Raw genomic sequence first — 26,411 nt, 5'->3', positions numbered from 1 at the left:
GAGTCTGGTTCAGTGGATGGGCACCGTGCTGTGCCACCCCAGGGAAGGAGGAGCAGTCTCAGGAGAGGGAACCCTGATTAGGCAATGGGAAATAATTTACCCCTTCAGACAAAAGTGAACACAGAAACATCATCAATGGGAATTGTGTTTATTTAGGGATATTTATTTAGGCATGATTCATGTAGGGTTGGAACTAGATGGTCTGTAAGACCCCTTCCAAGCCCAACCATGCTATGATTCTATTATTTATATATAAACAGGAACAGAAATAACCCGGTTCAATACAAGGGGAGAATGATCTGCAAGGTGGCACAGGCAAAGAGCAGAGCCTTGCTGGGCTGCAAGGTTTGCAAGAAACTCTTGCAGCTGACAGCCCTGAGCAGCAGCAGCGATCCACAGCCGGGCTCCGGGAGATGGAGGGTGGGAAATGTCACAGCTGGACATTTGGGAAATGTCACAGCTGGACACAACTCCAGCTGGGAGCCTGCACTGCCCACCCCTCTGATCCAAATGCAAGTTCTCTCAGTTCCAGGGTCAGTCCTGCCTTGGTCTGCGAGGTGAGGGATGGCATCGTTGGTCGTTCCCTGCATTTCCCCCACACAGAACAGGGAGGTGTCTGGAATAACTGGGATTCTGCTCAAGGGGCTGTCCTGGAAGCTGCAAACCACAGCAAATCCACCTGTTTGTCAGCTCTGGCCCCTGGAACTCCCGGGATAACCGGAGGCTGGGGAATGCTATCTCCAGCCTTGCCCACTGCCACCAACAGCTGCAGGAGATGGAGCTCTGGCTGTGGCTCAGTGCCACTCTGCTCCTGCTACGTTTCGTTTTCGCTGGTTCTGTGCTTTCAGTCACCATCAGCGACACCTGAAGCACCGAAGAGCCCAGAGCCGCAGGCCTGCAGGGGCTCCCACTGCGGGGACTGACCGGGCCGGGCCGGGAGCGGGGCCCGGAGCGGCGGTACCGGCAGGGATGGGCCGGGCCCGGAGCAGCGGCGGTACCGGTGGGGATGGGATGGGATTGACCGGGCCGAGCCGAGCCGGGCCGGGAGCGGGGCCCAGAGCGGCGGTACCGGCAAGGACTGACCGGGCCGAGCCGGGCCGAGCCGAGCCGAGCCGGGCCCGCAGCAGCGGGGGCGCCGCCCTGCCCGGTGACGTCACCACGACGCTGCGCGCTGACGCTCCCCGGTGACGCAGCAGTGACGCGACAGCGGCGGGCGCTGCCGGGCCCGGGCCAGGCCCAGGCCAGGCCCAGGCCGAACCCGGCGAGGGCCGAGCGGAGCCCGGGAGAGGATCCTGGAGCGGGGGGATTGAACGGCTCCGGGAGCGGCTCGGGGCCCGTGCTGCTCACCGCCTATGAAAAGGTGCAGTTCTGTGCCTGCAGAAACCGTTGAGGTGCAGTTGTGGTGAATCCTCATTTATTTAATAACCCCGAACCAGCATTGAAATCAGGAGCCGCTGCGCAGTGCGGCTGTGTCTCCTCAGGAGGACAGAGCAGGCACACAGTGTGTGCCCTCCCTGCGCTGCAGCGGCGGTGTGAGGGAGGCACGGAGAGCTGAGCAGAGCTGACGGACCCACAGGCACCATCAGCCCGGCTCCCGGCCCTGCACAGCACTGTCCCCAAGGGTCCCGCCGTGTGCCAAACAGTGTTATTGCCCAAACACCTCCTGGTGCTGTGACCGCTGCTCTGGGGAGCCCATCCCAGCGCTCAGCCACCCTCTGGGGCAGAACCTTTTTCTGATATCCAGCCTAACCCTCCCCGGACAGAACTCCAGCCATTCCCTCGGGTCCTGTCCCTGGTGACCACAGAGATCAGTGTCTGCACCTCGTCCCCTCAGAAGGAAAGTTCAAACTGCGACCAGTCTGGACTAGGAATTAAAATGTGTCTCCTGTGACTACTGAAGACAGAGGCCCTGCCAGTGCAGGGTGAGCTCTGGCTCTGGATATCCTTGTGCCTGAGCGGGAGTGGGGACTGGCCCAGCCAAGCAGGTCTGGATTTTCTCTTACTCAGGTCATACTGGATGTTCTGAATCCCCCTGTCTGCACGGGGAGCCCTCCAGTGGGGACCTGATCCCAGGGACCTTCCTTCCTTAGGACCCTTCCTGGGTTTTCCCCAGGAGGAAAGGACAGCCATCAGGGCTGAGCACTGCTAAAGAACAAAACAGCAAACCCTCACAACAGCTTCCTGCCCTGGTACCCAAACAGTGTATAAATACAACACTGATTATTCCCCATCAGCCCCTTTAATTGAAGGCAGTTTTCTTTAAAAAAGCAAACAACTTCCAACCGTGAAACTGTGCAACACCAGTTGTGTTCTCCCTCCCAGAGTTCCATGCAGATGTTGGTTCTGCTTGTTAGAATAATGTGGGATTTCTCCACATTAAAAAACTCACTGTGAAGAACTAGAGTGGGATGACTTGTGCAACCAATTCTGTCAGCACAGCAGGGGTGGGGATTGCATTAGGGACCTGTGAGATGAGTGACCAGGCCTGCGGTCACTGCAGAAGAAATCAGCTCAGTGCTCAGTGCCAGTCTGTGCCTGGGACTCCTGAAACTGAGCTGGCACAAAAACAGGCAGATCGTGTTAAACAGCTTCAGAGCAGACAGATAAAGGGCAAAAGCAAAGCTGCACTTAACCCAGATAATCTGATATGTACACATGCAGAGCCTGAGCAGATCAAACCCAGAGTGGCAGCTGGGATGAGTCACCCGTGTGGAGTCAAGGGGAAGATTCACCACCTTCTCCACTATCAAAGAGCCCGTGGATCTGCGCTGCTGGAGAAGCGGCTCTGGAATGAGTTCCTGCTCTCCAGATTACCTTGTCTGTGCTCGTGGTGCCTTTGGGGCAGGTAATGTGTCTGTTCCTCACATCCTGTCAGTGATCACAGCAGGCCACTGGTGGATGGAGCCAGGGCCGCCTGGTAATCACTGGAATCATGGAATGTTTTGGGTGGGAAGGGACCTCAAAGCCATCTAATCCCACCCCCTGCCATGGCAGGGACACTGTCCACTGTCCCAGGCTGCTCCAAGCCCCATCCAGCCTGGCCTTGGGCACTGCCAGAGATCCTGGGGCAGCCACAGCTGCTCTGGGCACCCTGTGCCAGGCCTGCCCACCCTCCCAGGGGAGAGCTTCCTCCCAGTACCCCACCTAAACCTACCAGAAGCCAAGCTCCCATCAGGTCAGATTTCCAGGATTTCAATTTTAACATCATGGAATCACAGAATCATTACAGTCACAATAGACCTGTAAGAGCGCCAAGACCAAGCACCAGCCCAGCACCACCACCATGTTCACCACTGAACCATGTGCCTGAGTGCCACCTCCCCACGTGTTCTGAATTCTGTGGCACTTGAGGACACGAACTTGTGCAGTCCCCCTTTATCAGTGCTGAGACCCCTCGCAGTGCTCCTGTTCAAGCTGCTGCCAAAACTGAGGGCTGGAGCAGTACCCCAGCATGACCTGTCTGACACACGTGGGCTGTGCTGGTTCCTGGGGAGAACAGTGCAGTTCTCCCTGCTGCTGCCCTCCTGCTCAGGGCATTCTCCCAGCTGCTCAGGGTGTTCTCCCAGCTGCTCAGGGTGTTCTCCCTGCTGCTGCCCTCCTGCTCAGGGCATTCTCCCAGCTGTTCAGGGTGTTCTCCCTGCTGCTGCTCTCCTGCTCAGGATGTTCTCCCAGCTGCTGCTCTCCTGCTCAGGGTGTTCTCCCAGTTGTTCAGGGCATTCTCCCAGCTGCTCAGGGTGTTCTCCCACCTGCTCAGGGTGTTCTCCCTGCTGCTCAGGGTGTTCTCCTGCTGCTGCCCCCCTGCTCTGGGTGTTCCCTGCCGTGTTCTGCTGGCTCTGAGAGCTGCAGAGAGCGGAAGCAGCTACCACAATCTGAAATTAGGTCTCACCTCATTCCACACGCTTTGTTTTACCCCGTGTGGTTAATCCAGACATCATCAATCTGGGGCACGAGTGTCCCTTGTTTGAAGGACGTTGGCAGAGGGAGCGTGGTGAGGCACTGGTGACAAACAGTAATTACCCAGTTTGGATTACTGCACTAATCCAGTGTAACAATGCAAACACTTTGTAATTCATGAAAACCAAACAAACACCCTTACACACGTACATTGCATTTATAGGGAAAGAAGATTCTCTCAAATAACCAATATTATCTTGGAAATAATACAAGAAAATAAACACAACCAACATTCAGAATAGAAAAGCAGCAAAACTTTATTACTAATTCCCAAGTGGAAGGATTCAGGCCTTTTTATTCCATTAGGAATAGCTTTAAAATCAGCAATTCCAGGTAATATTCACTCTGGAGTGCAAAAGAAATTGGCTCAGGAGAAGTCAAACCTACTCCAATAAAATGTTGGTGACGTATTTGTGTATACAGCAGTAGTGAAACTGAAAGTAAAAGCATCCTGTTTGATATTGAGATTTGAAAGTTAGTTTTGAAAAGCTGGGACAGAAAAGGTCCACTAATACCATCTACATGATGGGGGAAAGAGAAAATGAGAGGTTTAAAATGTTTTCTATTTAATAGTGAGAAGACTGAAAGGTGATAATTGTATTTACATTACTGAGAAGTACTTTACTCAAATACAGGTTATGAGACTTAATGAAGTAGATTAAACTGGTGTGAGATAAAGGCTGAAACAAGAGTGTAGGGGGTAGCTCTGAACACAAGCTCTGGGAATGCCAGTGTGTTTTCACTGGGATTTCCCTCATGTAATAACATCTTGGAATAACTCACACAGGTCCTTGCTGGCTGATAGAATCTAAAAGCCAGAGTTCACAAAGATTTTAAGTTCTTTTACAGATAATTCCAAACTCTTACTACAAGTCATCATTATTTAAGGATAAAAGGTTTGTAAAATCACACACTGAAACCTTGTAGAAAAACTAATGAAACAGTTTAAGCCTTGCTTTCTGAGGGATTTCACCAATTTATGTTTCAGTATCATACAGGGGAAAGCTCCAAACTCATATTGAAACTGGCTTTCCTTACAGGCAGGATTGGTTCAGCTCGTTCTGAATCAAAGCTTCAGACCAGGGGCACTGCTTATCCAATCTAAATTTATATGAGATACCAGAGAGATGGTGTAGCTCCCTTGTATCCAGTGGGGTTCAGCTACAGTTCATCTTTTTGGCCTGGAAGGTCTGAATTGCCCCCATGTGCATAGTGGCAGCATTCCAAGGTCTGTGGCATGGCTGGTGCTGATACAGCCTCCTCTGCAGCAGTGTTCAGTCTGATAGGTCCTACCTTAAATAGCTGTATCATAGCCATGACACTACCAGCAATGCCATCATTTTTGGGGCCTCAAAACAGATCCTTTGCGTTTCCTGATGACGGAAGAGGGATTATATCAAAGATGTAAACAAAGACAACACTACATTCCATTAGAGAGCAGAAGTGTTCTGTCCATAGAAGAGAAGCCAAGCAGCTGATGAAGCTGATGATTCCAGTGCCTGAAGGGGCTCCAAGTGATCTGGACTTTATACAAGGGCCTGGAGTGACAGGACAGAGGAGAATGGCTTCCCACTGCCAGAGGTGAGTTTAGTTGGGATGTAGGGAAGAAACCCCTGTGAGGGTGGTGAGGCCCTGGCACAGGGTGCCAGAGAAGCTGTGGCTGCCCCATCCCTGGCAGTGTTCAAGGCCAGGCTGGACAGGGCTTGGAGCAGCCAGGGACAGTGGAAGGTGTCCATGGCAGGGAGGTGGAACTGGATGAGGTGTAAGGTCCCTTCAACCCAAACCATTCCATGATCACTGAGTCCAACTGCTCCCCCAGCACTGCCAGGACCAGCACTAGCCCATATCCCCAGGTGCCACATTCACATCACTGTTCAGTCTCCTCAGGGATGGGGACTGGGCAGCTGGACAGCCCTTTTCAGGACGAATCTTCCACATATCCCGCCTAAACCTCTTCTGGTGCAGCTTGAGGCCATGACCTCTCATCCTGTCATTTATTACCTGGGAGCAGAGCCTGACCCCCGCCTGGCTCTACCCTCCTGTTATGGAGTTGTAGAGAGCAAGAAGGTCCCTCCTGAACCCCTCTTCCCCAGGCTGAGCCCCCCAGCTCCCTCAGCCCGGTGCTCCAGACTCTTCCGCAGCTCTGCTCCCTCCTTGGACACGCTCCAGCCCCCGTGTCGTTTCCGTGAGGGGCCCGAAGCTGTCCCCGCGCTGCAGACAGCCCAGCCGTGCCCGGCACGGGGTGCTCGGCCCCGTGCCTCCCTCAGGCCGGGACCCTCAGCCCGCGCGGCTCCCGCCCCGCCTGAGTCACCGCCGGCCCGGCCCTCACGGCGGCGGCGGCCGGGCGGGACGAGCTGGGACATGAAAGGTGGAACAGGCGCTGCCACGCCCGGGGCTGCGGGGAATCTCGCTTAACCCTTCCCTGCCCGCGGGGCCCCGGCTGCGGGAGCGGGGACGGTGATGGGGGCAGACAGGAGGGCACGGCTGTCTCCCCAGAGCCCCTTCCACGGCACCCCCGGGGACACGGTCCCGCCGCAGGGGAGAGGGCGCTGCCCCCGGCCCCTCCTGTTCCACGGTGCCACTGCCCAGGAGCTGCTGCTCGTCTGTCCCCGACAGGCCCGGAGCACCAGAAGTGCCCGAGGAGCCCAAATCCCCCTTCCTGGGAGCCGCAGGGCCACAACCGAGCTGGGGGCAGCGCCCAGGGGCCCTGCCCGGGGCTGGGGACCGAGGGCTGGGCCCGGGGCTGGGCTGGGGTCCGTGTCACGGGCCGGGACAGCACCGGGGCTGCGGCGAGCCCTGCCCCGCTGCCAGTCCCGAGCTGGTCTGACAGGCTCGGGGCAGACGGAAGGGAGAGGCCTCCGGCGGCTCAGGAATGCGCAGCCCTTATCTCTGGCTCCCTGCGCGCCTGGGGAGGGAACAGCTCTCCGGAGTTTGCCTTTCTCTCGCTCTTACTCACCCCCGCTCTGCCCTGGGTGGAGCCTCGCTTGCCTGGCTCCCAGGTGAATCAGGTTGCAGGCACGTCCAAGTGAGCAGACAGTGACCCACCACCTGCCCCAGCTCACCTGGGAAGGTAGAGAAGGGTGGAGACCTCGTGGGTACCTGCATGGCCGCCTGAGCCAGAGAGTGACCCACGACCTACCCACCACTGCCCGGCTTCCCTGGTAAGGTAGGAGAAGGGCAGGTACCTCCCGGGGTACCTGTGTGGCTGCCTGAGGTGGAGGGCAAGGGCTGGGGAGGGCCTGTCCTGCGCCTCTGCCTCTGCACAGGACTGAGCACCCGGCATCTGGGACAGGGAATTCCATGGGCAGGGGGTTGCTGCTTCTACGAGGGAAGGCTCCAGTGGCCCGAGCTCCCAGTCACGCCATGATGGCGGGAAGGGAGAGAGACAGAAGGAGATGAGAGAGGCAAGGGGGCCGAGGGAATGTCCCAGTGCTGGCAGCAGGGACTGGGGATGGGGAAGGAATGGACTCAGAACGTCCCAGTGCAGGCAGCAGGGATTGGAGGTGGTGAGGGAAGGGACCTGGAATGTCCCAGCAGTGTTGGGGATGGCAAGGGAAGGGACCCTTCTGTCCTCAGATCAAAACTGCTTATCAAACACTTCACACAATTTTGTCCATTCCCCTTTGAGAAATCCCTAAGGACCAGATATTCCCAAACTTAGCCTCATTCTTTGGGAAGAGCCTTTGCAGCCTGATGAGCTCCCCATAACAAAGCCCGAGCCGGTCTCCTGTTTGGACCATGAATGCTGTAGGGATGTATGGTCAGGAGATTGGGACAGAGGGGATGTGCTGTGAGGGCTGAGGTCTGCGGTGGGCAAGGAGCTGGGAAGTAGCTCCCGAGGCCCCTGCATTCCACACGCAGGGATTGGGTGTGCACTGAGTGCTGACACGGCCCACGAGCCCTGGCACAGCCGTGCACGTACAGGCAGGAGCATGGACAGATGCGTGTGGACAGGCGTGCACAGGCACACGGGCTAGCGCTTGCTGAGTTTTCCATAGGTGTGAGCCTGACAGACCTCAGGACTTGTGTGTGAGGACAGGAAGGGGATGGTTCTGTGTTGCTCACTCTAAATTGGCCAGGGTCAATAGGGGTCAATTGTGGATCTTGCCTGGCCTGAGGATTGGGTTCTCCATCTAGACCAGTTAGAAAGGGAAGAGGCAGAACAGAAGTACTAATCACATCCTTCTGCTGCTGAAAACATCTAATTTGTGGAAGCTGCAATAAGCTCAGCTGCAAGACAGGCCAAAATAGGTCAGTAACAGCAAACTACCCCAAACCAGAGCAGTGCCAGTGGCAGCAGTGCTAAGCACCAGTTCCCAGTTCCCTGTGCAGATGTTCTCCCTGGATCAGGAGGCAGGAGAGCACAGTGTGTCCCATCCCCATTAGATGGACACATGGGAGCTGCATTTTAGGGAGAGAAAGTTCTTTTCATTTTGGTCTCACTGCTGTTTACCTGAGGGACTTTATAGTTGCATTTGAGGGGTAAAAAGAGAGTTGGATTTGCTATGACCTGGCAATAGGAGTATTCTGAGGGGGGAAAAAGGTCTTGCTCTTCATATGGTTTAGGGGAAATTGCATGCCAAAGGAAAAAGCTGTTGTTCCCCCATCCCTGGAAGGTTCAAGGCTGGGATGGGGCTGGGAGCAACCTGGTCTATTGGATGGTGTTCCTGCCCATGGCAGGGGGTGAAATAAGATGGGTTTGAAGGTCCTTTCCAACTCTAACCAGTCTCTGATTCTGAGATTCTCTAAGTGTGGAAATGTCTGTATGCTTGTGTCAGAGCAGGGTTGTGGCTCAGGACAGATTCACCCATGTTCTAGACGTAATTTTTCTGGCAACCAAAACTTTCCAGGCAATGGAAATTCACCTCCAAACCCTGCAGGATTGGAATTCTTTGCATTTTACAGTTACATGGGACACGTCTGGACACTATCAGGCCCCAAGTGCTGGATTTTTGTAGTCTTAGTGAGGAAGAGGAGATTGACGAGTGCATTTCTAAAATCAGTGTGTGGGGGAAGTAAGAGTCAAGGACAGCACATGGTTCTCCCCCTTAATTAGACCTTACACTGATTGTCCTTTTTTTTTTTTAAGTTCTCTGTTTTAGACTTCCTTATACTTGCTACCTTTTGAATAAAAACCCAGGGGAAGGGATTTGCTGCAGGATAGTGAATGTGTGACATGAGCATTGCTATCATAGATGTGGCACTGGGACATGGCTTAGTGGTGGCCTTGGCAGTGCTGTTGGACTCGAGGGTCTCAGGGGGCTTTTCCAATCCAAAGGATTCCGTGATCATTCAGATAATCTGCTAAGAGACACCTTTTGCGTGCAGGATGACATTTCATTTCCAGCTGCTGTAAACATCAGGTTTTGTGCAGGTGACTCTCCACAGCTCAGATTTCCCTGTCCCTCTGTACCCTTGCTGCATGGGACAGTTAAGGCTGACAGGTTCACATGCTGCCACTGTGGGACACATTGACAGGTGTCTCAGTAACCACTTCACAAAGAAAATTACAACATATAATTCTTCCGCCACTTCTCCCTTCCTCTGGCCTGCAGAAAGATCCCCTGGATATTCCAAATGTCTGGCCACTTTCTGATTCTCCAGCAAAGAATGTTCTGTGGGATCCCTTGCCCTAGTAAGCAGAGATGAGTGAGAGTCCAGTGGGTTTTAGAGGTACAGACCAGGCACCAGTTCTACTCTGCCACATGCCTGCAGCACTCAGGGCATTCACTGCTCACCTGAGACACAGAAAGTGTTCTTGGAGCCATTGATCAGGGTCAGCTGCCACAGGTATGAACACAGAAAGTACAGCTGCCGTCTCTGGAAGCTCAGTGAAAATTTGATTAATTGAAGCAATTTCTCATCTGATGGCCAAAACTTCTGCAGTGAAACTCGCAGCAGCAGGCAGAGGTACTGTCTGTTTTTTAAGGATGACTGAGATCCACATAAGACTATCCAGAGTGAAGAATGGGGTGACATTCTCTCAGATGATTAACATAGAGTGATCAGCTGTTCAGATGACCAAAGGAGAAGGTCTGGGAGCATTATATGGCATTGTAACAGGAATAACAAATTCCAACCAGAAATTCTGACAGTAACCCAGGCTTTGATCATACTGCCTGAAGAGGACATTGAGAAGAACATGGTAAGACTCAGCAGGAAATCCAGAGAGAAGAATGGAAAGAGAAAAAACAAGAATTAGGACTTGGCAGAGGCAGTTATAGCTAAAAAACTGCCTAGTCTGGGTTATTTGCCACATTTCCGTCTTGTTGTGAGGAACATGCCTTAGCCCTGCTTGGTGAGAAGAGCAGTTCAAGAGAAGGTGTCCTGCATTATTATCATGCAGCCATGGAATGGTTTGGGTTGGAAGGGACCTTCAAGACCATCTCCTCCACCCCCCCGCCATGGACACCTTACACTAGCCCAGGGTGCTCCAAACCCCATCCAACGTAGCCTTGGACACTTCCAGGGATCAGGCAGCCACAGCTTCTCTGGGCAGCTTCCTTTTTGCCCCAGCTCTTGTACAGTTCCTGCCACCAGGAAATTCTGGGCTACACTTCAGAATTACAGATCCTGCACCCCTGTAAGACTGACAGGATCCTTTTCAGGAGAAATCCAACCGTTGGGATGGAAAATGAGAAGCAGCTTCTGGAGAGAACGAGCATGTCCTGCTGTTCATACAGGTTCTTCCTCTGCAGCAAGATCAGAAGGCACTGGCTTGTCCTTCCATCACACAGTGCAGAATTAAAAACCCCACACCTTAAACCATATTCGAGGAGACAGGTCCCTTCCTAGATCATTTACCAAGTACAACATTTTCTTGAGAGCAAGCTAACACTTTCCATGTCTCATTGTCACCATGTCTGCTCCAGTCATTTTCCCTCAGGCATTGCTGTCCTCTCCTAAACCCAACCCTCCCAGAACATCAGCAGTTTGTTTGCATAGGATCTTTCCTATTATTTTGAGGCCAAATATTTTCTTTTAAATAATTGATTTGTAAACTTAATTTATAGCGCCATTTTGGAAACATGATTATTTTTCACAATCCACCCCAAGAGATGTCAGTGATGCCACTGAATGTGGTGTGCAGGCCAGGTGAGGCCCATCACAGGGATCAAGAGTGCCTTGATTCATTTCTTGCCCATAGTTTGGAAGTCCTTTGAGTTGATAGCACAGAGGGGTTTGTGGCTGGCTGTGCAGAGTGTGGCTAAAGAACAGTCTGTCTGTGCTGCCTTTCTCTTCTGGTGCTGTCTAGGGCAGTGAGAAGATGAGGTGGTTGAGCCCAGGAACTTTTGTCTGTACCTGCACGTAAAGGGTCTGGGGAACAGATTGGGTCTTCTCAGCCCTTTGCAGACTGGGATCCAGCCCTGCTTCCTCACAGGCAGTTCCTTCCTGGGTGTTCCAGGCAGCCTCAGCTCCTGGGAGTGTCCCAAAGCAGCGGAGCAGGTCCAGCCAGGGAAGGGATCACCTGAGCGAGGCAGCCTGGGAACTGGCTGTGCAGGCAGAACACGTAACAACAAGCACTGGAGTCAGCACAGGGAGGCAGATGGAGCCAGCCCCAGGTGCTGAGGCATCAGCAGGGCTGGCACCAGGCACAGCAGATGAGAGACAAAGAGAGCACTGAGCCGGTTCCCTTTTGCTTAGACTGGGCAAACACGGTCCAGCGCCCTTGATTCACACCTCCACAGAGGCTCTGGAGAAAGACACGTCCTTTTATTTATTTATTTTAATCTGTAGGGCTTTGTGGTGATCACAGCATGTCTGAATCTGTGGTTTCCTCCTGCTCTGTCAGGAAAAAAACAGTAAAAGTCTGTTTAAATGGAACATAATATGGACAGGCACCAAATGCTGCCCACGTCAACAGGTCTGTGCTTTTCCCAGTTTCTGCTCCTATAATGAATACAGAGGTAAAGGGATAGTTTTTACCTCCAGCTTCATCTGTCAACCACTTTTCCTTACATTAAATATTCCATGTTGTTGAGTGTTTTTCAGTGTGGAGGAATCTGCAGGCTGTGATCACATCTGACTCTTCCCTTTATTAAGGGGGTCTGACAGCTTTTGGGAATCTCGAAACCCAATGCATGTGACAGGTATTGCAGCCAGTAAAGTCACTCCCATTTGTACCAGTGGGAACAGGGGCAGAGCTCAGGCCAAGCTGAAGGGAAATTTCCCTTGGAAACTCCCTCCTCACCCCTGCCTTGATCATAGCATAGGCATGGCTGAGGCCTGTCTGCTCCTTCCTTTCCACCCGTTCCTCTCCTCCTGATGGTTTTTTGGCCATGGAGGGCAGTGACTCCGCTGGGACTCCCCGTGCACTGCTGCAGCAGCTGTGGCAGCAGCCGCAGCAGCAGTGCAGTGTCTGGTGCAGCAGCAGCCACAGCAGCAGTGCAGTGTCTGGTGCAGCAGCAGCAGTGCAGTGTCTGGTGCAGCAGCAGCAGTGCAGTGTCTGGTGCAGCAGCAGCCGCAGCAGCAGTGCAGTGTCTTTGGCACAGCCCAGGCAGACGGGCGGAGCAGACCTGGATCCTGCTTCTCCTCAGCCCATTCCATCGTCCTTCATCTCCCACTTGTTGGGTTTCCAACAAGCTGCTTCGTGCTTTCCTTTATCCACTGCCCCCGAGCATGGGAGGAGTTGCTGCAAACAGCCACAGAGCTGCCTTCTGTTCTCCTGCAGCTTCCTCCTGCCAAACCCAGCCACCAGCCCAGATCTGTGTGTGGAGCAGAGTGCCAGCAGTACTCGTACCATCTTCTTTTTGTGGGCTTCTTGGGGCTTCCTGTGCAAGGCCAGGAGTTTGGCTTGATGGCCCTTGTGTGTCCCCTCCAGCTCGGGAGATTCTGTACTTCTTTCCACACCGTTCTGTCTACCTGTCTGTGCTCATGCTTGTCCCAACCATTGCATTAGGAGAAGGATTTTTTGGGGAGAAACTAAATTCTGCAGGTTTAGTTCTAAAGGTTCAGATCATGAGTGGTGATACTTCTAAATTTATGGACATAATTTCATAGAATGATCACTTAGGATAGCAGAGAAGTGCATGAAATGCCAAATAATGGTAACAGACTTCTAAGTTACTGAAGAAGTAACATTGTGACGTGTAAGTGTGGGCTGGAATCCTGCTGCTCTGGGGCCAGGCTGGGACAGCTGGGAGTGTTCAGGCTGGAGAAGAGAAAGCTCTGGGGACACCTCAGAGCCCCTTCCAGTGCCTAAAGGGGCTCCAGGGGAGCTGGAGGGGGACTTTGGACAAGGGCCTGGAGTGACAGGACAAGAGGGATGGCTTCCCACTGCCAAAGGACAGGGCTTAGATGGGATATTGGGAAGGAATGTTTTGGGTTGGAAGTACCTTAAATCTCATCCAGTCCCTCACCTCTGCCATGGGCAGGGATGCCTTCCACTACCCAGGTTGCTCCAAGCCCTGTCCAGCCTGGCCTTGGACACTGCCGGGGATGGGGCAGCCTGTGCCAGGGCCTCACCAACCTCACAGGGAGGAGTGTGTCCCCAATATCTGACTCATCCTCCTGTCAAAGCTGCCTCCCATCCTCTAGGTAAATTCTGGTATGAAGCACTGACAGTTCCAAGCAGGATCCTGGTAGGATGAATTGTGTGACAGGGTAAGGGGGAATCTCAGAGTTAAAACAGTTGAGGTCTGAGCACTGAGGCTTTAGCAGGCCTGATTTGTTAGTGTCTGGGAGGAGAATTAAGAGAATATTTGGCCCAACATGAGCATGCCTGTTAGAAGATTAATCCTATCCCATATTTCTTGGATATTATTATTTTCCATCACCTGTAAGGGGGTGCAAATAGGCACATTGTACATATGCATTTGGCCACTGATCCTGGAGTAGTCCTGGTTCTGAGACCTGGGGGTTTTGGGACATTCCAGATGCCTTTGGGCATCTAAAGCTCAGCAGGTGTGACACCTGCCTTGCAGAGACCCACAGCCTCCTCGGCAGCAGCTGGAGGCCAGGCCAGGTAACTTCAGGCATCCCAGGTGACATGGAGAGCCTGTGTGTGAGCACCTCAATTGCTGCCCTGGCTATGGTTTCTTTGCACTTTATTTATAATGACTTTCCCAAGGCCTAAGGGCTCGGTGATGGGGAGAAGTAGATTTCCCCCCTTGCTGCCTAATTTACCTTCTGGAGTTTTTCTTTCCTTGAAGCACCACGGGCTTGGCTGCAGGATCAGTAGGGATGGTGCCAGTGTGCTCAGTGGTCTGAAGAATGTCTCGGGTCCTGTATTGGTGTTTTCTGCTCAAAACATCCAGTTTCAAACAACTGCTGGAATTTTTTCCCAGGTCATATTGTCAGGATGTAGCAGGATTCCTTTCCTTTCCTGTCTAATGCTGGGGCAGTTCTCTCCCACTTTTTCTGGGAAGCTTTTGCTGGTAAAATTGTGGCTATCGAAGGCGTGGAGGACATTGGTGATGTGCTTGAGCTTTCTTCTTCCCATCTGGAAGTGCACTGCAGGGTTTTTGGACTAGGGGACTTCAGGGTCTTAGTTTTCCAATATTGTCGTGGGAATGGAAGGAGGGATGTTCAGGGTTCCCTCTGGCTGAGCACATCACAGAGCTGCTCACAGCTGCAGGTGCTGGGTTGGCATCAGCTCCTCTCCTCCTGTACCCACTGCTAGTTCAGTGCCTGAGCTGTAACTGCACACAGAATATCTTGTTACCCATTATAAAAAAATACTTTGTTACCCGTTATAAAGACCCCCCAAGCAAATTGCCACACCTTATTATTTTTAGCATTCTCATTTCTCCCTCAAATCCTCATTACTCATGTCAGAAGATTTTTGTAAACTGGGACCAGCAATTAAAATAAAATGAAATTCCTAATTAAATAAAATAAGCATGTAAGTGAAATTCTCTATTAATCAGTACTTACAGGCTGAAAATCTACATTTGCAGTATTTTCAGTTTATAGCTCAATTTCTTTGACAGTTTTGATGGTTCAGAATTCCAGAAATACAACATTTGTCTTTTTCTGGGTTGAAAGAAGCTGCAGGAAATAGATTTGCAGGTGAAGTTCAAACAAGGTTCCAACCCCTGCTTGGAGTCACGGAATCACAGTGTAAGCTGACTTGGAAGGGGCCACACATGGAGCCCAGCTGCTGGCCCTGCACAGGATCATCCCCAGGAGTCCCACCCTGTGCCCAGGAGTGTCCAAATGCTTTTTGAACTCTGCCAGGGAACCTGTTCCAGTGCCCAACCACCCTCTGGGAGAAAAGCCTTTTTTTGATTTCCAACCTCACCCTCCCCTGATCCAGCTGCAGCTGCTCCCTCGGGTCCTGTCACTGGTCACCCCAGAGGGGGGATCGGTGTCTGCTCCTCCTCTTCCTCTCATGAGGAGGTTGTAGAGTGCACTGAGGTGTCCCCTCAGTCTCCTGCAGGTTGTTTTAGGTGCCCCTGATCAAAGAGAATCCAGCCATCAGGGAAGAAGAGAGCTGATAACTCTAATAAACTGATGTGTGTCCAGGCTCCTGTCCCTCTGAGGGGAAACCTGACCTTGTGCTCCCTGAGCTCTGGTTAAAACAAACCAAGGCTTAAAGCATGGAATGCCCTACAAAATACATGGAATACATAGTTCTGGAGTAAAAAAATGGCAGGGTGATGTGGCACAGTAAGTAACCCATCTCCTATTTCCTGAGGCTTGTGAACTGCTCCTCCACCAAATCCAGCCTTGCACTGGGATAATGGACACACTTGGAATGGAGCAAGGCTAGTTAAGAGAGAAGTGAAAAGATGGGAGTTTGAAAGCCAGTTCTGTCTTAGAAACCTCCCTCTGGCACACAAATATCAGTCAGAAGTGGTATGTGATTGCTTACATCTGATTTGGAAAGGAATTGCTTTCCAAACAGTGGATGGCTTGAGCTGGAGAACTGGCCTGGCAGTCAGCAGCTTCATGACACCAAATCTGACCCAGGGCCTCAGAGCTCTGCCAGCTGCAAACAGGTCATCCCAGGGTCTGGAACAGAGCAAAACAAAATTATAAAAATCCATTAACTAAGTGCAGAATCCGTCTGAAGTCAGCAAGATGGGCTGTAGCAGGAGAAATTATATTCCTGGTCCTGAACTCAACTCACACCCACTAAAGTGACAAAAGGTCATAAATATCCTTTGGGGTTCCAGGTACTTTCTTCCCTTCTGCTTTACCTGACAGGGAAGAATTTTGGAAGATAAATGAAATATCCAGAATTTTGTGTGTGTGTATGTATATATATGTATGTATAGCTATTTATTTATTTACATACTTATATGTATAAACCAGCATTTTTAATGCAAACTGAGGATTCATCAACATGGTGTTGTTCTCGTTGCAACCCAGGGAATTAAAGGAGGCCAACAATTTATGGCATCATGGAAGCACAAGATGGTTTGGGCTGGAAGGTACTCATCTTCTGCACCCTGTGCAAGGACACCTTCCACCAGACCAGGCGGCTCCAAGCCATGGAACACATGAAGAGCTGGGCAGATACCTGTGGGGGCACAAACACAACTTCTGGCTTTTATTTCACAATTATGAGCCATGGGTCTTTTCCAGGCCCCTTCCAAACATCCCCTACAGGCTCCCCTGACCATCCCTGATCATCCAGGCCAGCAGCCCACCCCCACTGCTGGGTTCAGTGATAGCAGAACTCCCCCAGTTCCGTGTCCGTGTTCTCCCAGTGTCTCAGGGAAACCCATTTCTAACTGTAGTGAAATAATTATATTAATCAATATAAAATTGCTTTGCCACTTCACCAGCATGATCTTTCCTCTGCTGTTTTGATTGCCCAGCAATACCAGAGGGTTTTTCTGATACTTCTTCCTTTTAATGCTGCACTTGGTTCTCTGTCTGTCATGCTCCCATCTCTGAGCACTGTGAGCCGTTTGCTGTGGGACCTCTGACCCCTTCCTGGGTCATACATGAATGAGTTGGGTATATTGTTCTTCTGTCTGAGATTGATGGAATGTGGGAGCAAGTCCTTAAAATGACACTGCTGAAATAGTTAAGAGCAGGAACATTGGTGACTTGAGCATCCTGAAATCACAGAATCCCAGGATGGTCTGAGCCCATTTTGTTCCACACCCCTGCGATGGGCAGGGGCACCTTCCACCAGAGATACATACTGGAGTGCTCTGTACTTTCTTCTCTTACACAGAGAAAATAAGAATTAGAGTGGGAAGATAAATGCAGACAATTCACACCGTATAGGCAGCTGCGTGTGAGAACTATAGAGATGATTTTCTGTTGCAATACATGACATATGGAGCTGTTGGATTTTCTTATTCTTACATTAAGACTATAATTTTTCCTGTTGTATCATGCAGCTTTACAAGGAGTTCCAGTTTGGAGCAGGAGTAAGACAGCGCTGCTGTGTGCTGGGCAGATGGTCGGATAAGAATTTAAAACTGGTTTATCCTTACAGCTCCTAATGAGTGATAGTCTGAGTGTGAGGTCTTTATCTTCTCCCAGTCCATGGCAATCCCTCCCATTTTGGGAGCAGATGTGTTGGATGGCAACGACTCAGCGACCCTCACCTCACCTCGACCTCACCTTGCCTCGACCAATCCTCTTTTGGGGATCAGAAGGAAGTCTCTGCTGGCACCTCAGTGGTGGGGTGCAGGAAAAGAACATTCCAGCACTGACATTAGTTCAGAGTGTAAAGCCAAAGCGCTTTGAGCATTTTGTGGGTCAGTCATATATTACTGTTGTGGCACAACAAACTTTTCTTTCAAAAATGAGTTAAAATCAGATTTGTCTATAGTCTCAAATATTATTCCCTATAGACAATTACCAAATATTGCATGTGAGCCCCTTTCAGCTCTGTTTTTTGTTAAGATGAGGAGACGGAAGAAGTGATCACATCCCTTATTTTTTATTTCTTTATTCATCTCATGGAGACTCCTCTGCCTCTGACTGTGTTACACCAGCAGGACACCCCTGCACCCACGCACCACCTGCTTCTGTTCATGTGCTGAGGTGGTGATAACCTAATCTGTAAGGGTCCAGGGGGTGCCCTCGTGTTCAGGCAGGTGCTTTTGGTTTAGGGCCACATTACACATAGTAAATAACTTCTGTAGCATTTGGAAATTAATTTTAATGGGGTGTAGATAATAACCACCTACAGCTTTGCTCTTGAGTTTTAAACAAACAATAAATTGAAGCTTAGCAACCAGCTGCCTAAAAGAGAAAGTTGATTATTCTGTTGGATGCATTTGCCTTGCTTATCCCAGGGCTGCCTGGCTGATTTGTTCCACATTTTGGCCCAAAACAGTTAGCTGTGTGAAGGTAATGGTTAAATGACTCACACCTTTGCCTAATTTTAGGTTCCCATGCCTTTGGATTGAACTTTCTCCAGCATTGCTCCATGTTCTTTTAATCTCTGCCTTTGCTCCCTGAGGAGGATGTGTTGGATGTGTTGCTGTCATGACACTGCTGGATCTCACACATGTTTTTTGTTTCCCTCCAGCTCTCCCTCCCCTGATGGCTCGTCGATCCCAAAGCTCCTCCCAGGGGGACAACCCCCTGGACCCCAATTACCTTCCCCCCCACTACAAGGAGTACTACCGCCTGGCCCTGGATGTGCTCACGGAGGAGGGCAAGGAGAGTTACCAGCGCTTCCTGGCCGAGGAGGCGGCCCCTGATTTCCTCTGTGGCTCCGAGGTGGATCACATAATCCAGAACCTCCAGAAGCCCCAGTACGCCAACCAGGAGGGCAGCACGGACACGGCAGGGGACAATGACATGGACGGATCCTCCGGGACTTACTGGCCCATGAACTCAGATCTGGCCGTTCCTGAGCTTGACCTGGGCTGGCCGATGGTCTTTGGCTTCAGGGGAACAGAGGTGACAACGCTGGTGCAGCCACCCCCACCAGACAACCCCAGCATTAAGGAGGAGGCTCGCAGGATGATTCGAGCAGCTCAGCAGGTGAGACAGGGAGAGTCCAGCTAGAGCAGAGGTAAAACCACACATGTGCCAGAGCAGCATCAGGACAGACAATCATAGTGCAGTGGTTTGGGTCAGAGGAACCTTAAAGCTCCTCCAGTTCCACCCCTGCCATGGGGATGGACACCTTCCACTAGCCCAGGTTGCTCCAAGCCCCATCCAATCTGGTCTTGAACACTTTCAGGAATAGGGCAGCCAGAACTGCTCAGGGCATGCTGCACCAGGGCCTTATCCTCCTCACAGGGAATAATTTCTTCCCAATATCTCATCTAACTCTGCCCTCTGGCAGTGTAAAGCCACTCCCCTTGTTTTGTCACCCCAGGCCGTTGTCCAAAGTTCCTCCTGAGCTCTCAGAGCCACTTTAGGCACTGGAAGGGGCTGTAAGGTTTTCCTGGAGCCTTCTCTCCTCCAGGCTAAGCAACATCAGGTCCTCTGCTAATTCCCTTAACTTTGCTTCCAGAATCTGACAGAGGAGCAGGATGATTCAAATCCACCATTGACTGCACCAAAGCTTGTCTCTGCTCTGCTGTCCTAGGCCTTGCTAAAATACACCAAGAGTTCACAGAATCCCAAAACGTTAGAGATTGGAAGAGGCCTCTAGAGCTGGTCCTGTCCACCCCCCTGGTCAGAGGAGGTCAGTTAGAGAGGGTCACTCAGGATGTGTCCTTGAGCATCTCAAAGGGTGGAGACTAAACCTTTCTGGACAGCCTGCTCCCACGTTGATGGTCTCCTTACAGTCACAGAGGCTTTTCTGTAACTGAACTGTAATTTCTTGTGTTTCAGTTTGTCCTTGTCCTCTCCCTGGGCACCACTGAGAAGAGTTTTACTCCTTCCTTACACCCTTTCCATCAAGTATTTCAACTCAGGGAGCTGGGAAGGACAGGAAGACCTGTGAAGCTGCTTCCCATAAAATCACCACACGGATGCAGCTGAGTAATGGCAGCCTGAATGCTGGCCAGGAAGTTACCTAAAAATGGCACGGGGATGTTGGAGTGGGGGATCAGCTCCATGCACCATCCAGTGTGATTACATGGCCAAAAAGTTCATGGAATTATTAATTGATGAGTCGGGAAACACGCAGGGAGGTTTCCCCTCACCTGCATACACATAACATGCACCTTTCTGGTTAGAAATTCTCCTTCCACTTCAAGGCCCACAGTGCTTAATGGGGCCTTTAATTGGGATGTTTCCTGTTTCAAAAGGAAGCTGAGATGGGGACAGTGCAGCTTTGGGGTGTGAGAAGCTGGGATACACGGTTGGTCAGGCATGAGGCAGCACAGTGGCTCATGTGTCCTCATCCCTTCCCCAGGTGGTGGCCATCGTGATGGACGTTTTCACAGATGTGGATCTGCTGTTTGAGGTGCTGGAAGCTGCTTCTCGCCGAGTGCCTGTCTACATCCTGCTGGATGAAATGAACTCCCAGCTCTTCCTCGACACAGCTGCCAAGTGCAGAGTCAACCTGAACTATGTGGAGGTGAGCAAAGACCTGCCCTACCTGATTGGTGTCCTGAGGGGGTGTGTCCTGCCTCACAGAGGGCCAGTATGGCAGGAAGCACCTGAGAAGGGTGAGAACCTGGTGAAAGATGAGTGTGAAGTGAGGAGAGCTGGCACAACATGGGGTGAGGCTGCAGATGTGCTGAGAAAGGGGTTTGTACACCAGTGTGTGCAGGCAGAACCACTGGAGCTGGATTATCCCACTGGGGGTGGATGGAGGTTAAAAGGAGGCAGGGAAGGAGGGGCAGGGGAGGGAATGAGGGTCCCATCTGAGTCAGTACCTTTCTGGTTTGCAGTTCCTGAGGGTGAGGACAGTGTCTGGCCCAACCTACTACTGCCGCACGGGGATGTCCTTCAAGGGGCACCTGAAGGAGAAGTTCCTGCTGGTGGACTGCATGGTGGTGCTGAGTGGCAACTACAGGTGAGGAGCCCTGTCCAGCTCAGAGAGAGAGACTCAGATGCTTTGTGCATGGGGTTGGCTGCAGAGGAGCTCAGCTCCCATCTGATCCATTCCAGAGAGAATTTGCCGTAGCATAAGGAGTGTAAGATTTGCATCTTAGCCTGGACCAAATGAACTTTGAGCTCCACTCACAGAATCATCAAATCACAGCATGGTTTGTGTGAGAAGGGACTTTAAAGCTCATCTTGTTGCACCCCCGCAGCCCCACATGGGACACCTTCCACTATCCCAGGCTGCTCTGAGCCCCATCCAGCCTGGCCTTGGACACTTCCAGGGATGGGCAGCCACAGCTGCTCTGGGCAACAGAGAGGTGGGTGGTTTTAGTTAGGATTGAAATCAGCCATTAACACATTACCATCCTTTTGGGAATAACAATCTTAGCTAGCTAAGGCATTCATTTCTGGCAGAATAAATGTTTTTATTGAGTTGCAGTAGAATAATTTCTCCTTCATATATTAAAAGGGTGATGGGATAAACACCTGTCATGCTCTAAGAATGTAATCATAGAATCACAGAATGGTTTGGGTTGGACAGACCCTAAAGCTCTTGTGGTTTCTCCCCGTGCTGTTGGCAGGGAAACCTTCGAGGCCAGGTTGATCCAAGCCCACCATGAGTTGCTTCTCATGGTGAAAGTTAAGCAAATAAAGGGTATTTTAAAACACAGTATATGAAGAAAAAATTGTAAGAATCTGATTAAAGTGCATATTCCATGACAGTAAGATTTCACTTTGTTTTTTTCCCCTGATGTTTGAAAGTAATTATTCACATTTGATGCTGTACCAAACACTAAGTGTTCTGATTGGATCATTTCTTGTTTATGAGAGCATCAAGCAAATTGTTCAGCACTACTTCTGCCACAGTCCCATGGCTTTGGGCTTTCCAATATTGTATCATTTCTGAAGTAGGAAGATGGGAAGCGTTCAAGATGAGGCTCAACAAGGCTTGGAGCAGCCTGAGCTAGTGGAAGGTGTCTCTGTGCATGGTAGGGGGGTGAAACAAGGTGTGATGGTCCCTTCCAACCCAAACCAGTCTGGGATTCTGAGAGACAGGCTGGTGAATTGATAAAGCAGCATTCTGGCACTTCCACATGGATATCAGTGACATGGATAAAAGTTTTGCTCACTGAAGGACACTGAGTAGCAATTTTTTTGGGAAAAATACTCCATTTTGCAGTGGAGGTAGATACACCAACTGAAGAAGGCCTTGAGCCCAGACAACCCAAAACCAAGCTTCCTTCACATTAAGAATTTAAAAATCTGGGAAAAAAAAAAAAAAGTAATTCTAAGGTTTTGGTTAAGCCCAGCAGGCAGCCAAGCCTCACAAAGGTGTCCCTCATGATTCCCAGCAGGATGTGGTAGAGAACTGTAAAGGTGACAACACTCCTGGGCTGTGATACAGTTTTAACAGCTGCAGCAAACCTGCACACACAGGCAGGGCAAAGTAAGGGATCCCTTCCCTGCTTCCCATCACTCAGCAAACAAGGAAAATAAACCAGAGCTTGACTTGGGAAGATGAACACCATAACACTGAACATCCTCCTCCCCCATTTCCAGCCCAGGTCCTTCTGTTCAGTCCCCTCAAACTGTGTGGGTGGAAGGGCTGTGCCATCCCAGGAGTAAGATCTTGGGTCTGTCTTTTTGGAGGTTCCTGTCGGCACATCTCCCAGCCTTTGGGGTTCCCCTGACTGGTGTCACCTGCCAGGTGCTGAGGAGACACACTGACTGTTGTCCAGGTCGTTACTGACAGTGCTAAAGACAGGAACATCTGCTTCACACAAGGATTATCATCAGCTCACTCTGGGTGACATGACTGACTAGCTTTTTAGAACAGAAATCATTTATTGCCTTGTAAAATTCTCTGCAATGACGTGATCCCAAATCAAGCTGTTAGGTTTGGGAACAGTCATGTGTAACACGTAGCTGCAAGGGAATTGTCTGCCATTATTTTGCCCTATTTCTGCCCAACCAGAAAATTTAGAATTTGCTTCAGGTGAGCAGATGTTTTAATGAAAACAAGTACAGCTGAGTTACTCCATCACTTCTGTTCTCTCTCCAGTTTCATGTGGTCCTTCGAGAAGATTCACAGGAGCATTGCACACATCTTCCAGGGTGAGCTGGTGGCCAGCTTTGATGAAGAATTCCGCATTTTGTTTGCACAGTCGGAACCTCTGGTTCCTCCAGCCAACGTCTTGGCAAAGGCAGAGAACACATTTGCCATGGCTCCCTTTGGCAATAACATGCCTTTCTTCCCCAAAAAAGGCCCCCTGATGTTCCAGAGGGATGAGAGTCTCTTCCCCTCCTTCATGGACAGGGTGGATCCGGACAGGTACTTCCTGTCCAATTTCCGGCGGGACGACATGCTGCGGCACACTGTGGAGGGGTCGGCCATGCGGATGTACAAAAAGGTGGAGATGGAGAATTCCCAGATGGATCCGGTCAGGGGCTTCCTCCGTTCCAAGCAGCTGGAGCTGGACGCTTTTAAGAGACACAGTTTTGCAGAAGGAACGTTTGAAAACTTTGCTTCTGCCAAGCAGTACACCCGGCAGATGTTCATGAACAACATGGACGAGTTCAAAATCCAATCCAGTCATTTCCAGAAGGACCAGTTCTACCAGTACCAGTTTGAACATCCCCATCTTCCTGGCAGACCTCAGGGATTCTTTGAGAGGATTCGAGGGGGGAGGCCGGGATTCAATGAACTGGAAGACTATGGAGAGGGACCCCGATACCCTGAACTGGAGCCCAGTTTCCCACAGGAGGGTTTCCCCCTACGGCTGGACTACGTGCCCTCAAATTCTTCCAGGGAGGTGAGACACGGCTCCGACCAGCTGAACCCCGCGGGCAACGGCCCCATGGGAATGATGTTACGGAGGCAGAACATAGGACAGAAATTCATTTGCCAGACTTCTCCCACGCAGAAGCAGAGCCTGGAGCAGCGCCTGTTCCTACAGGACAAGGATGAAGAGCAGGATGACGACAAGAACATGCAGGAAAACAGGACAGGGTTACGGAACTGGAGGATTTCTTCGTACCTCAGCGCATACCAGTCTGAACCAGATGAAGGGCTCCCGATGCCGATGGAGTCCGAGGCGTATAACGATGCTCTTGGGGATCCCCTCACAAAGCACCCCACTGACCTCGTCCCAGCCTTCAAACCCCCCACGCCCTTCAGTAGCAAGCCACTGGGAATTGACAGTGCCAAGGAATCTACAGATTCTGACAGAGCAGGTGAAGAAACCTCGATAATGAAACCAGATGCCTTCAGGTCCAGGATAAATCCTTTGATCCAGAGAAGCTCCAGGCTCAGGTCCTCTCTGATTTTCAGTGCTGCCAAATTAGATCAGCCCAACACCACAATAGAAAAGGTGCAGATGATCCAAAAAGAGCAAATGTCCAGTGAGTTAACAAAGGACAATGAAACCATCAAGACGGCTGCCTCCTCCAAAGTGGCTGAGCTGCTGGAGAAGTACAAAGCTGTGGGCAAGGACATGGAACGGGGCACGGTCACCCACACCAAAGCTGTTTCGGGTTATCTGCAGGAGGAATCTCAGAATACGGAGAAGAAATGTACCAAATCTGTGCAGTATAAGATTCTGGAGAGCAGGGTGCTGGACGCCAAAGACTCCTGCAGTACTTACAAAATGCATGGAGACTTGGACAGAGCATTTGGAATGGCCTCATCCACCCCCCAGCTTGGGGACTCGTTGAGTAAAGATCCTCTGGCACATCTTGGCACTAAGGTGGACAAGCTGTCATCCCGGTTTTACCCCATCGAGAGCAAACCTCCTCTTCCAGAGAAGGAGAGCCTGATATTTGTAGGAGACACTCAGAAATTAGCTCTTCCAGAGAAGAAGGACAGAGTGACCTTCAGAGAAGACTCTCCAAAATTAATCAACACAGAAATGAAGAAACCACAGGTGAGGACAAGTACTACGTCCTCAGTTCTAGAAAGCCTGTCTAGAAGTCAAGGGTCTGACAGCTCTCTCAACAAATCTGAGGAAGACTGTTCAAAACAAGAGCAAAATCCCATGGAGTTTTTAAGAAAAGGGTCACTACGGCTGAAACAGCTTTTGAACCCAAAAGGTGAAAAGAAATTGGAGGAGGAGCCTGCTTCTGAGAGTGGGAAATGTGACAAACAGGCAGTGGTGCTGAAACGGTCATCCATAGGGGACAGCCAGGAAGCAATGGAGGAAGAAAAACCCCACAAATTCACAGCACCACTGCCCCCCAAGAGCAGCCAGACAACACAAGGGAGGTTCCCGTCCTCCACAGCCAACATCCTGTACAGCAGCAACCTGCGTGACGACACCAAGGTGATCCTGGAGCAGATCTCTGCCAACAGCCAGAAGAACAGAGCAGAGCTGGCCAAGCAGCTGCCGTCCACCAGCAACCCTGACCTCTCCAGGTCGACCACAAGCTTGGAAAGAAAAGGGGAAAAGGAGAAAAGCTGCAATATCCACAGGTCTGAGAGCTTTGGGAGCCAGAAACGGAACCTGCAGCGGCAGCCGTCAGAGGACAGAGACACCCTCCTGAAGAAGATGGAGAACATGCGGAAGGAGAAGCGAGTCTACAGCAGGTTTGAGGTGTTCTGCAAGAAGGACGAGCACACGAGTCCCAGTGAAGAGGAATATGACACAGATGCCAAAGACAAGAAAATGGGAAAATTCATGCCCAAAATCCTGGGGACCTTCAAGACCAAAAAATGATCCTAGAAATCCTATTTAATTCCATTTAATCACTGACTGTCACAGAAAAAGGAGGAAGAAACTTGTCTATCATGGCTACAAACCCCCATGGCAATGCTCTTCTTGATTAGTGAGCAGAAATGTATCCAGCATGAGCCTCCCACGGCACAGTTTGCTCAATAAAGTCAGGTGGTATCAAACAACCTTATCACAGTATGTTCCAAATAAAACAATTAAAATACCAACGTGCTTAAAAAACAAGTCTCTGTTACTGTACAAAACTAAATTATAGTCTCTGTTAAACCCAAGGAATATTTTCAGCAGACAAAACCATTCAAATTTCAGAAAAAAAAAAGAAAACCAGAAAATTCAATACTTGAATTTGGGCCAGAAAAGATAAATACATATGGATGCACACAGAGGTATTAACTGGAAAAAGTAATTAAAGCTCAAGTGTTTTCTCAGGAACAGTTACACTTTTTCTGTATCTCACAATGAATCAGACACAGGAGGCACATTTTTGAAGGTTTACATACAAAAAAAAAGTAGTTGTAATCAATTTTTTGGCCTAATCTGTGGTTCTGATCTTCTCCAGCTTTTGTGTTTACCAGTTCCTGAGCCGGCGGGGTCTGGTTTGTTCCCTTGTGTAAAAAGGAATTACCTGCTTTAGGGGCTGAGCTCAAAGAAGCTGCTGAGGTGCTATTCATGGAGAAGGGCTTGGTTTTAGGAGGCCTTTTCAGGTGAGTCTGAGTTTCAATAAGCATCTAAAGTCCTGCCTTGGCCAAGCAGTGACTTCCTTGGGAGTTAACTGCAGATCATGAGGTGACAGGTCTGGAGCAGCTGAGAGAGCTGGGGGGAATAACAATCATTCATCACAGGTAGAGTAAAACCTCAGGG

The 26,411-nt window shown here is 50.7% G+C and overlaps 1 protein-coding gene and 1 long non-coding RNA gene across 6 annotated transcripts; one reads left to right on the top strand and one right to left on the bottom strand.

Annotated features, from left to right (window-relative positions):
- Positions 1-1,227: 1,227 nt before the first annotated feature.
- FAM83H (family with sequence similarity 83 member H) lies at positions 1,228-25,895 on the top strand. 5 transcript variants are annotated; one of them, XM_064407127.1, is made up of 6 exons: positions 1,228-1,360; positions 2,662-2,845; positions 18,398-18,858; positions 20,186-20,350; positions 20,667-20,791; positions 22,886-25,895. In XM_064407127.1, exons 2-6 carry the CDS (start codon positions 2,791-2,793, stop codon positions 25,533-25,535), a joined length of 3,456 nt encoding a protein of 1,151 aa, XP_064263197.1. In that variant the 5' UTR covers positions 1,228-1,360; positions 2,662-2,790; the 3' UTR covers positions 25,536-25,895. The 5 variants fall into 5 exon arrangements, with proteins under 5 accessions (XP_064263197.1, XP_064263196.1, XP_064263200.1 ...); XM_064407126.1 differs by having other exon boundaries at positions 1,263-2,845; XM_064407130.1 differs by lacking the exons at positions 1,228-1,360; positions 2,662-2,845 and adding an exon at positions 4,741-5,535.
- Positions 13,984-15,933, bottom strand: LOC135293151 (uncharacterized). The gene is made up of 3 exons (XR_010355280.1): positions 15,770-15,933; positions 14,830-15,350; positions 13,984-14,594 (listed from the first exon to the last, which is right to left on the bottom strand). It is a non-coding gene; the product is annotated as an uncharacterized LOC135293151 (long non-coding RNA).
- Positions 25,896-26,411: the final 516 nt, after the last annotated feature.

The sequence above is a fragment of the Passer domesticus genome, unplaced genomic scaffold (genome assembly GCF_036417665.1).
Source record: "Passer domesticus isolate bPasDom1 unplaced genomic scaffold, bPasDom1.hap1 HAP1_SCAFFOLD_81, whole genome shotgun sequence".
NCBI lineage: Eukaryota > Metazoa > Chordata > Aves > Passeriformes > Passeridae > Passer > Passer domesticus.
Note: the sequence above shows the minus strand (reverse complement) of the source record. Positions and strands in the feature narration are given on the sequence as shown.